The sequence below is a fragment of the Triticum aestivum genome, chromosome 1A, assembly GCF_018294505.1.
Source record: "Triticum aestivum cultivar Chinese Spring chromosome 1A, IWGSC CS RefSeq v2.1, whole genome shotgun sequence".
NCBI classification, from domain to species: Eukaryota; Viridiplantae; Streptophyta; class Magnoliopsida; order Poales; family Poaceae; genus Triticum; species Triticum aestivum.
Genome location: NC_057794.1, coordinates 538,644,034 through 538,655,425, shown reverse-complemented (window position 1 = coordinate 538,655,425; position 11,392 = coordinate 538,644,034). Strand labels below are relative to the sequence as shown.

Sequence of the window (11,392 nt, the reverse complement as noted above, 5' to 3'; positions counted from 1 at the left end):
CCTATGCCAACATAATAGCACAGGCACGCGGGGGAGCCGGCGGTGTGTGCCGGCGCCCGGGCGGCCGGCGTGCGGTATTGTGACGGTGTCATGGGGAGGAGCGCCCGTAGTCATGCCCCGGGGATGTAGCCATATCGGTGAACCTCGTTAACAAATCTCGGTGTCATGCCTCGTGTGATTGCTTGGTCCTCAGTAGATCGACGGAGTGCCTCGGATTATTCTAACAAGTGATATCATGAGCAAGGTTACGATGAGGTTGCGGATTCGTTGATTTAGAGGATGGATCGTGGTCGAGCTCGGCGCAAAGACGATGTGCGGAAGTGATTGTTCTGTGGAGGTCATACGATGCGCTGTCGACGAGATCGGGTAGAAGCAATCGGGAATCGTGCGGAGCAACGTACAGGCGCATGAGTGCAGCGGCTGGAGTCTCGGACAGAAACAGCGGCTGCAAAATCGTACTCGAGGTCATCTCGGCGGGAAGCGATGGGCAGCGGTGGCCGCGAGCAGGCAACCTAGTCAGTGCAACGGGCGAGATCGGATCGATCGGATCCGAGGCAGCGTGCAGGCGGCGCGTCGTACACGGGGAGGGCCGCCAGAGGCTAAGGCCGCAGTGCGGCGCACGGCTGGTCTAGCTGGGGCTGGCCTGTGAGGCCGAGACGGGCTGAAAGCCGTATGAGTCCGCGTGGCTGGAGGCTGATGTGCAACCTGGGATGTGTGGCGAGGCACGAGAAGGTGCGGTGCCTGTGTTGCTGTGCATACAGATACACGTGAGATTTGTTTGAAAAAAGGAACCTGCACTAAGGTATGTACGTGGCTTTGGGATGCAACATGATTAAAGAAAAGGAGTGTTGGGAGTTTATGGTGATATGCTTGGTGTACCCATGGAGGCTATCAGGAAATCCAGTTTTTTTTTTGGAAGTGTTGCAAATTGCGCACGGGATTTTACCGTAAGGTTGGCAGGTTGGTGACATGCGTATAAGGCTCGGAGGAGTTTGAAGCGTGTCGTGACATGATCATGCATACGCAGGGCGTCAAGGCAATGCACGGAGATGTGCAGACACGACGCAGGGTGGAGCATGGTTGCAGTCGGATAATTTCGGCTGGGTCGGACTGGACCGTCTGACGGATCGACGGATATGTTGGTCAAAGCAGAAGACGGCGGTGATTTCAGCGACGACGACATAGGAGCGTGATGCTGATGGTGGCCAACTTCTGGGGCGTGGAAACACGTGGTGCAGGCTTGAGGGCTTGTGCAGCTTCGACAAGACAATGACACAGGGTTGATTCAAGGTTGTGTACACATGAGAGCTTGAAGTCGACAGGGCGTGGGGGTGGCTCGTACAACCACCATGGAGTCATGTTGAAGGTGGAGCTGGAGTCTGACAGATGACTACACTCTGTGCTGATGGAGGGGCTACGACGTAAGTTAACGGAGAGTCGAAGCCTATTTCAGGGGGTAAAGCGAGAGACACGTGGATCGGACTGGGCGCCAGTGGTCTGATGGAGGCGTGATACTCGGCATCGGTTGGTGATGATCGATGGTTCTCTGCAGTGGGGGTTGAGGCAGTGGGGGCTAGCTACCCGGGAGACTCGACCAGGACAGCAGAGGCTCGACGCGGTGATAGCGGCGAGGTGTGCGTTAAGCACGGGGCACAGCGACAGACCAAGGCACTGGTGGTCAGACATGTGGCCAGACAAAGTGTGCATGGGGTGTTGAAGTAGTGTTGATGAGTACCAAGTTCAAGTTGGTGACTGGGTCTATCGGTGCTAGTTGATGGACAGGAGTTGACCGTGGAGAATCTGAGAAAGTGGCGGAAAGTCTGAAATTGTCAAAAGCTGAGAGAGTACATGGTCGTATATTCTGTTCTGTTCAGTGCACATGTCAAAGTGCGGATGACAAATACAGAAGGAGGCGAAGTGCTATAGCTGTGGGACATGCCAGAGACTATCCGGAAAAGGGGTGAGACAACTGTGAATTTGACTCAGGGTGACACAGGGCGACGGTGAAATTCCTTCAAGTTTCAGACAAGCAGTCAAGAAAGAGCGGTGACGTTGAGTTCAGGTAACTCTTATATGTGGCGTCCAATATGTGAATTGTTCATTTTCATGCAGACAGTGGTCTTTGTGTGATGGCGTTGAACGGATTCTCCGGAAGTTGGAAGCACAAGGTAGAGTAATGAGGAACTTAATTTTGCTCGAGTGTTGATTGTGAAGAAGACAAGAAGGGACTACAGTTGCAGGTGGAGTCACATGGAGTCTGGGAGTAGCAGCGGTGCTCATGGCGTATCCCAAGTCCAATGTACATGGAGGTTCGACGCATGGACGAATTCAAGGTGGTGGAGAATATTCGCTAAGGTGGAGTTTGTTAAAATTATGTCGAATATTATTGTACAAGTTAGGTTACAGTTGGACTTGAAATCGTACGGTGTGTAGACAGGATATGGAGTCGTGTCCTAGTAGGACACTTGTATCCTAGGCCTCTCATATATAGCGGGGCTAGACACACGATGTAACCTATGCCAACATAATAGCACAGGCATGCGGGGGAGCCGGCGCCCGGGCGGCCGGCGTGCGGTATTGTGACGGTGTTATGGGGAGGAGCGCCCGTAGTCATGCCCCGGGGATGTAGCCATATCGGTGAACCTTGTTAACAAATCTCGGTGTCATGCCTCGTGTGATTGCTTGGTCTTCGGTAGATCGACAGAGTGCCTCGGATTATTCTAACACTGGGGAGGAGGCAAGCGTGTGCCATAATTCTTTAGGACCGGGGACGGAACCGGTTCAAGCCAGAAGGAACTGCTGCGCGTGCCCGCGGAGATGCTCAGCAATGGTGGCTACAGCACGGCGTACAAGGTGGTGTCTCTTGCGTCCATGTATTCACACGCAAGCATGCACTGCAGATGCACTGGCTGCCGATGGCCCGATGCAATAATACAAGAGCCTTGTGCAGCATGTTTTTATGTACTCGTGTGTGTAGAACGGCTGCAACGATCGATTCTGCTACTCGAGGCATGCACTTGAAACGCCCAACCAAAACGTAGCCGTGGGAAGGACGCTTCGTCGTGGCAGTCTGGCAGAACATCCACAGCGACAACAAGGACTTTTCTGTTGCGGCCGTGCTCACCGGCCTCTCTGCTCTCGAGCCGGCACGGGCGCACCCTGTACTAGTAGTACCAAACAAATCAAGCTCCACCGTCCGTTCCCTTCACACACACTCCCCTCCGCTGGCCGCTTGCCCGACGAATGGCACCGTGCCACGCCCACGGCCCTCCTCCTCCGCCTCCGCCCCCGCCTCGCCCGCGCGCGGAGCACGAGACACGCCACGCGCTGGCCCCCGGCCACCGCCACCGCCACCAGTCCACCACCACCACTCTTCAGCCCCACTCCACTCCCCGCCGCTTTCCAGCCCGCCGCCCGCTTCAAGCTCCCCTCGCCCCACCAGTCGCCCTGCCTCTCCCTATTCCCCATGGCGTGCTCCGCGGCGGCGGGCGTCGAGGCGACCGCCCTCCTGTCCCCGCGCTGCCCCGCCCCTTCCCCGCCCGACGGCCGCTCCCGCCGCCGCCTCGCCCTCGCCTCCGGCACGCGCCACCGCAGCCTCAGGTTCGTCTCCAGCCCCCCTAATTCGGCCGCTTCGCTGGTGAGATGTATACATGCCGCTGCCATTCCTGGATTCTACGAATATGTCAAGGAGTCGGAATCTGACTTTTGTTGGCTGGCTTTCCAGGGCAGCCGCGCAGCGCCCTCACAAGAGCGCAACCGGCGCCGACCCCCTTTATAACAACAGGGCCAATGTGCGGAGCGACGAGGCGTCGGTTTCCGCTGAAAAAGAACGGCAAAGGGTATGTGCATCATGCTTTCTACTAGCAATCTATATCTTTCCAAATTTGTTTGTCAGCACGCGGAGTGACGCGACAGTAGATGCCGATTCTTCTTTTCCACAAAGCAAATCTGGGGCTTGGCTGCCACTGAAAGGCAATAACTTGCTCATATGTATTTCCACCTTGTTTTAACATAGATGTATGAATTTAAATCAGTTTCTGAATCTACTAACTTGCATCTACTGGCTTCCAAGTAAATTTCGCTCGTAATTCAAGATGGCCAAGAAAATCTAATTTTAAGCTATATTGCCAGCTAATCATGGGTCGTATAATGTTCTATTCATACGAGTAAAAACAATCTTTTTTGCTGTCGTAAGGTATTTCCCCTCAAATACTTCCTCATATCGGTGTATTTGTTTGGCGTTCCATAATTAGTGCTGTATTCCGTATTGCAACACATTAATTGGGATGTGGAGGCCGTTAAAGTAGAGTTGGGACACTACTATTGTATTTGCTCTATATAAACTGATGTATGAGTTCAACCGATGCCCTTGTAAAAATGTAAATAACATTGAAAATGTTATATGCTTATTTTAATATGTCTTTTCAATACAGCAAAAGTAAATCCTGTAAGTGTAGCAATTACTTGTGAATCATTGGTTACAAGTTACAACTGTTCATCATGAGATAGTTCTATTGTGTTTTCGTGTAGGTCCAGCAATTTACCTGTTAGATCTATCAGGCTGAGAGGTTACTTGGTGTGAACATTTTAAAAAGATCTTAAATTCTGTTTTTGTTAAACTGAAGCGAAATGCATCATCATTTTATTACTTCAATAATCAATAGTTATTAGATAAAGGTGCAAAGTTGGCATTGACATCTATATTTTAAACCAAATGGCAGCCAAGCCCTATTTCATTGAGAAATACAGCATACAACAGTTAAACAAAGCTAACATTCGATCAATTTTACTCTGAAATATAATCACTTTTAAATTTGCTCATATTAGTTACTGTTGTTACTTTTAAGAATTTCTAGGTTTTGTGATTTTCCCCACAGAAATACAACGATGGAGATGGCATATCAAACCTTAAGCTGGAAGATTTGGTAGGAATGATACAGAACACCGAGAAGAGTAGGGGATTCCTTCCTTTTGAATATCCATACAGTTTCCTAAAATGCATAGAGTTGTAAGTATGCACATAACAAACACTGAATTGCAAATTGATTTTTTTAGATATACTTCTTTTGAATCAAGCCCGTCTTCAGGCAATGGAACACGCTGATAAAGTTCTTAAAGAAAAGGAAGCCTTGCAGAGAAAGATAAACATTTTAGAGACGAGGTTGTCAGAAACAGATGAACAACATAAGCTTTCAAGTGAAGGGAATTTCAGTGACTCTCCACTAGCATTGGAGCTTGGTATTCTAAAGGAAGAGAACATTCTACTGAAGGAGGACATATAATTTTTCAAAACAAAGCTTATAGAGGTTGCCGAGATAGAGGAGGGTATATTCAAATTGGAGAAAGAGCGTGCTCTTTTAGATGCTTCCCTTAGGGAGCTGGAGTCTAGGTTTATAGCCGCCCAAGCAGATACGATGAAACTTGGTCCTAGGGATGCCTGGTGGGAGAAAGTAGAAAAATTGGAAGACTTGCTTGAGACCACAGCAAACCAAGTAGAGCATGCTGCTGTGATATTGGACCACAATCATGATCTGCAGGATAGGCTTGACAAATTAGAGGCCTCACTGCAAGCAGCAAATATTTCAAAGTTCTCTTGTTCTCTTGTTGATATTTTGCAGCAAAAAGTCAAATTGGTAGAAGAACGCTTCCAAGCATGTAATTGTGAAATGCATTCTCAGATTGAACTGTATGAGCACTCAATAGTGGAATTTCACGATACTCTTAGCAAACTAATAGAGGAAAGTGAGAAAAGATCACTGGAGAATTTTACAGGAAACATGCCTTCGGAACTATGGAGCAAAATTTCCCTTTTAACTGATGGATGGTTACTGGAGAAGAAAATATCTTACAATGACGCAAGTATGTTGCGAGAAATGGTTCATAAAAGGGACAGTCGTCTTCGGGAAGCATACTTGTCATACAGAGGTACCGAAAACAGGGAAGTTATGGACAACTTACTTAAGATGGCATTACCAGGAACTAGGTACACTTTCTCCTTTGCTAAATGAGAAAACATGTTTATAGAAATTAGTTAGTCTGTAATCTTTATTGATTAATGCAGTTCTGGTTTGCACATTGCCCACATAGCAGCAGAGATGGCTCCTGTCGCGAAGGTGAGTTTTAGTATTAATACAGCCTTTCATGCGTGCATTTAAAATCTTCTATTTGATATTTGGATAATTCACTGCCTAGTATGACTACTATCTAGGGACGCTTAGAGAGAACATTGTTTTAAGCACTAATATTCTGTAAATTAACAAAGTATTAAGTTTTCCAGTGTTTCACATAAATTCGAGCCTATCCACATATCTTACAAGTAACAATAAAGCACTATTTTAAATATATGGTTCTCCTCAGTTGTGTTCAGGTCATGATGATCCAAGGGCTAATTCAAACCGAGGTAAAACTGACAATGTTGAATGTGTGCTATCATTCTTTTTTTGTGAATGGATGTAGCTTTTTACTGTTAAAAAACTGTATGGATGCCCTTTTTTAGCTTATAAATTTTGATTGTGCAGCCATGAAATAGTAAATAAAACTCTGGCTGTACCAAAGGTGGTGAAATTTCGACTTTCATGTCTCAACAAAGTTACTATCTGCAAAAAAGAAAGTCTAAAAGCTGCAGATATTTGTCTGTTGATCATGTGCATAGTGCATACAAGTTGTAGATCAATCTCCCCCAACTGCTTTACATTTTAATCTGTTTCTTGAGAAATTTATTGAACTACTGATGCTGATGCTGATGCAATGACTAATTCTTATGGAATCTGATTTTTGTCCATTCTGATCATTTTGAATCCTATTAGTCATCTTTTATATTTCTTATATGCATGCTTGTTTAGGTTGGTGGCCTGGCAGATGTGATATCTGGTCTCGGGAAGGCACTTCAGAAAAAAGGCCATCTAGTAGAGATCATTCTTCCCAAATACGACTGCATGCAGGTTGACCAAGTTAGCAATCTAAGGGTATGTCATAATGCTGCTTATCTATGTTTTGGTATGATCTTCTGTTAGGGTAAGATTGATATCATGTGATTGTGCAGGTTTTAGATGTTCTTGTGCAGTCCTACTTCGAAGGAAATATGTTCAACAACAAAATTTGGACTGGGACTGTTGAAGGTTACAAGCAACCCTCAGTTGTATCACTGTATAAAATTTATTTAAATCTGCATTAATCTAATTAAATTAGCATATGCAGGCCTACCCGTCTACTTTATTGAGCCACAGCATCCAGCGATGTTCTTTTCGAGGGCTCAGTACTATGGAGAGCATGATGACTTCAAACGTTTTTCGTACTTCAGCCGTGCGGCACTAGAATTACTTTATCAATCTGGGAAGAAAGTTGATATAATCCACTGCCATGACTGGCAAACTGCATTTGTTGTAAGCGTCAAAGATCATTTCACAGCATTGACTCATTGCCTACTTGACATTGATCTATTTTCTTGGTTGATTTACAAAGTTGATTGTACTAAGTTACCCTTTGACATTTAACCTTCAGGCACCTCTTTATTGGGATGTATATGCAAATCTAGGCTTCAACTCAGCTAGAATTTGCTTCACCTGTCATAATTTTGAATATCAAGGAACTGCTCCAGCTCGTGATTTAGCATGGTGTGGCCTTGATGTTGAGCACCTAGACAGACCAGACAGGATGCGGGACAATTCGCATGGAAGAATAAATGCTGTTAAGGTATCAATTATGGCAAACTTTAGCAATATGTTTTGGAACTCAAACTCATAGCTATGGTATCAATTATGCAATTGTTTATTCATATTATTCAGGGAGCAGTTGTGTATTCAAACATCGTGACAACTGTCTCGCCAACGTATGCACTAGAGGTTCGCTCAGAGGTAATATTTCTTACGATTTGTATGTGATGTAGACTTTTTTTGGCTACTTTTTAATCGTCCTTCATGGTCTCACCAGTAGCCTTCAACTTATAAGATTCATCTGCAAAAATAGATAATTTCTAAGCATGTTGCTCAAAATGGCTAATTTTTGGAGGCAACCATTTCTGGAAGAGGATAGCAAGAAATCGCACAAGCTCTGGGAAACAAACACGCATATTGCTGTACCTTTGTTTGATCAGTAGTGCCAGACATATTCATGTTTCTACATGGACTGGACACTAAAGAGATGCTACAAAAAGCTTGGATACTTGAGAATACCCTAAATCAAGATATAGTGGCATGCATATCCGTACAGGGCTCTAATGGTCCTAGTGTTTCTAGTTACCATTAGTTTAACTTGTCTTAATCTTCCTCTCAACTGCAATTTCATTTTAGTAGTTTCAATTTGCATGTAAAGCGTTTCCATTTCTTGTGTGCTGATAATGCTCTTATGGTTCCCAGGGTGGGCGTGGACTCCAAGATACACTTAAAGTACATTCCAGGAAATTTCTTGGGATACTTAATGGAATCGACACAGATACATGGAACCCTTCCACAGATAGGTATCTGAAGGTCCAGTATAATGCTAAGGATCTCCAGGGAAAGGCAGCCAATAAAGCAGCCCTCAGAGAGCAACTAAACCTGGCTTCTGCATATCCTTCACAACCACTGGTACGATTGTCGATGCTGTTAAGCTCAGTTCTCAATTACTGGTAAACTGGATATATAAAGGTTCACCCTGTGCTTGAATTTGAACATTTTCCATCTCTTTATTCTCATCAATTTTCTTCGTGGAGTAGTCTGTTAGCTATATGGTTCTATCGTTTGTCATCACATTTATCGGGGCATGGCCCATGTAGTCTGAAATGAATTACAGCAGTTCCGTTTTTCGATTGTTTTCTTCAGTTAGCTAATATCATTTTCTGATCCCCTGCTGTGTGTATTCACCTCCTTCCATTTGTCTTGGAACTTGATATTGAATGTTAAACTAAATAACTGAAATTTTCTCAAGCAGGTTGGTTGCATTACCAGGCTAGTTGCTCAGAAGGGTGTACATCTTATCAGGCATGCAATCTACAAAACAGCTGAATTAGGAGGACAGTTTGTCCTTCTGGGTTCAAGTCCAGTACCAGAAATTCAGGTGCGTTTATGCCATGCAGTTTATGTCATAGTATATATCTGTGCAGATATTTTGATCAGACATGAATCTCCAAAGTAACAGAAGAAAACCACACTTCAGTACCTCATGAACAGTTTATTTATCACCGAAGGAACATGAGTCTGGAATGGTGTATTTTTTGTCTGTTTTATATTAAGCACCTTTTTTTGCCCATTTCTGGAACGGTGAACATACTTGCTTCTTGTTTTGTTTGCAGAGGGAGTTTGAAGGTATTGCAGACCATTTTCAGAACAACAACAATATCCGGCTGATTTTGAAGTATGATGATGCGCTGTCTCATTGCATATATGCTGCGTCTGACATGTTCATTGTTCCCTCTATATTTGAGCCATGTGGCCTCACTCAGGTGTGTGGCTTCTTCCCATACTTGATGATAAATGCATATCACCTAGTTTATACTAGGTACACATGTAGTAAGCTGACATCGTTTAGTATGACGCGTAATTTGTATCACTTGCTGAAATATATGCTTCAGTTGCCGTGATCATCTGGCACTTTCCTAGAAGTAATTAAACAAGTGCGAGTCTGGCCTCCTTTGCTTCTATCATCAATTTGATGTGTGGCCTTCTGACGCGCAATTTTGACATGCTTTCTTATGCGCAGATGATAGCCATGAGATATGGTTCTGTGCCGATTGTTCGGAAAACTGGTGGGCTGAATGACAGGTAAACAGTGAACCAACCGAGTGTTCCTCCAAACATAGTCGTCACACCCAATCAAAGTAAGAAGTGTAATGGCATGCTTTGTGGTTTCAGTGTCTTTGACTTCGACGACGAAACAATACCCATGGAGGTGCGGAACGGCTTTACATTTGTCAAGGCCGACGAACAGGTAGGTCCTGTTTGCGCGCACAGCCCGGGAAGGGAAAAACCCTAGTCGATGGTTTCTGGCGGGCACAACACGACTCATCTGGACGTTCATTTTGCCAGGGCCTAAGCAGCGCGATGGAGAGGGCGTTCAACTGCTACACGAGGAAGCCCGAGGTCTGGAAACAGCTCGTGCAGAAAGACATGACGATCGATTTCAGCTGGGACACCTCGGCTTCGCAGTACGAGGACATCTACCAGAAGGCGGTGGCTCGAGCGAGGGCGGTGGCGTGAGCGCGCACACACACACGGTAGTTGGTTCCCTGATGCCCCCCGTGCCCTCTCTCCCTGGCCCTGCCCTCATGATGCAGACGGCACTAGACGAAATCGAGGGATCATGGAAACAGAATCATATAGGAAGCTCCATGCTCTCGGCGCACATTTCTGGTAAGGGCGTGACGGTGTATCACTGGTTATATGCGCAGTTTCTTGAAGGCAGAACACGAGCTAAAAATAGAGTAGCCACCGTGAGCCGTCAAGATCGTAGTACGTGCACTGTTGTTGGCATAATATCGGTGTAAATTGTAGGCTGTATAGTTTCCTGTGGAGTTGCAACGGAGCAGTATACGTGCAGTGCAGGTTGCAGAGTCGTATGTATTATGCAGAGATCTTATGGTCCGTGAGATGGGAGGTGCAAGAATTTCAGACGCCTGGACCGTAACCATCTGTCAGAAAAATACGTTGATTTTCTTTTTTCTTTGAAAAAGAGATATTAAAAAAATCCTTGAAAACGTTACAGCATTTTCGGGCCATTAACTCGCCACTATTCCACTGTTTTTTTTCAAATAAGTTTTTTTTTGAGAAATTTCAAATAAGTTGTAACGACATTGCGCGCAGGCGTCTTACAAAGTGCAGATGGAGCCAGTGGCTGGGCTCCTTCCCATCGGCCCGTTAAGCGGAGAGGCTCAAGGCTCTAGCGAAAGCTTAGAGGCTGCTTGGTTCTTTCGGCTAATTAAATGGTTTTTTTGGGTTTTTTCGACATTTTGGTTTTCCACTGGCCCTCCTTAGCTTTTCGACAAGTTCGGGAGCCACCAGTTAACGAACGCTTCTTCGAGAGCCTCGCAACGATTAACGCCACTTGACGTGCTCTCAGCCATTTGCCACGTGTTGCGCTTTGGGTGCTCCCTTCGTATTTTGTTTTTTTATTTTTCCGCACGCGTTTTCGGCTATTTAAACGGTTTTTTAGGGTTTTGCAACGCTTTTGGTTTTCCACTGGTCCTCCTTAACTTTTCAACAAAAAAAATTTGAAAAAAAATATTTTTGCATGAAAAAATGCATTTTTTTCGCTTCACGAGTCACGGCCGTGCCTCTCGGAAAAAAAACGTGTTTTCTGTTTTTTTTCTTTTGCGAGGGTCATGGTTTTGCTTCTGCGAGAGGCACGGGTGTGCTTTCGCGAGAGTCACGGCCGTGCATCTCGGAAACGAAAAAAAACATGTTTTCTGTTTTTTTCCTTT

At 45.5% G+C, this 11,392-nt stretch overlaps 1 protein-coding gene across 1 annotated transcript; it reads left to right on the top strand.

Moving 5' to 3' along the window:
* The first annotated feature begins 3,211 nt into the window (after window positions 1-3,211).
* LOC543061 (probable starch synthase 4, chloroplastic/amyloplastic) lies at window positions 3,212-10,662 on the top strand. Its single transcript, XM_044487961.1, is given in 16 exon segments — window positions 3,212-3,600; window positions 3,725-3,839; window positions 4,878-4,953; window positions 5,056-5,983; window positions 6,062-6,113; window positions 6,843-6,965; window positions 7,043-7,118; window positions 7,198-7,382; window positions 7,501-7,692; window positions 7,785-7,853; window positions 8,355-8,564; window positions 8,908-9,033; window positions 9,269-9,418; window positions 9,676-9,737; window positions 9,828-9,903; window positions 10,002-10,662. Coding segments are annotated over 16 exon segments (2,745 nt in total). The 5' UTR covers window positions 3,212-3,466; the 3' UTR covers window positions 10,173-10,662.
* The last annotated feature ends 730 nt before the right edge of the window (window positions 10,663-11,392 follow it).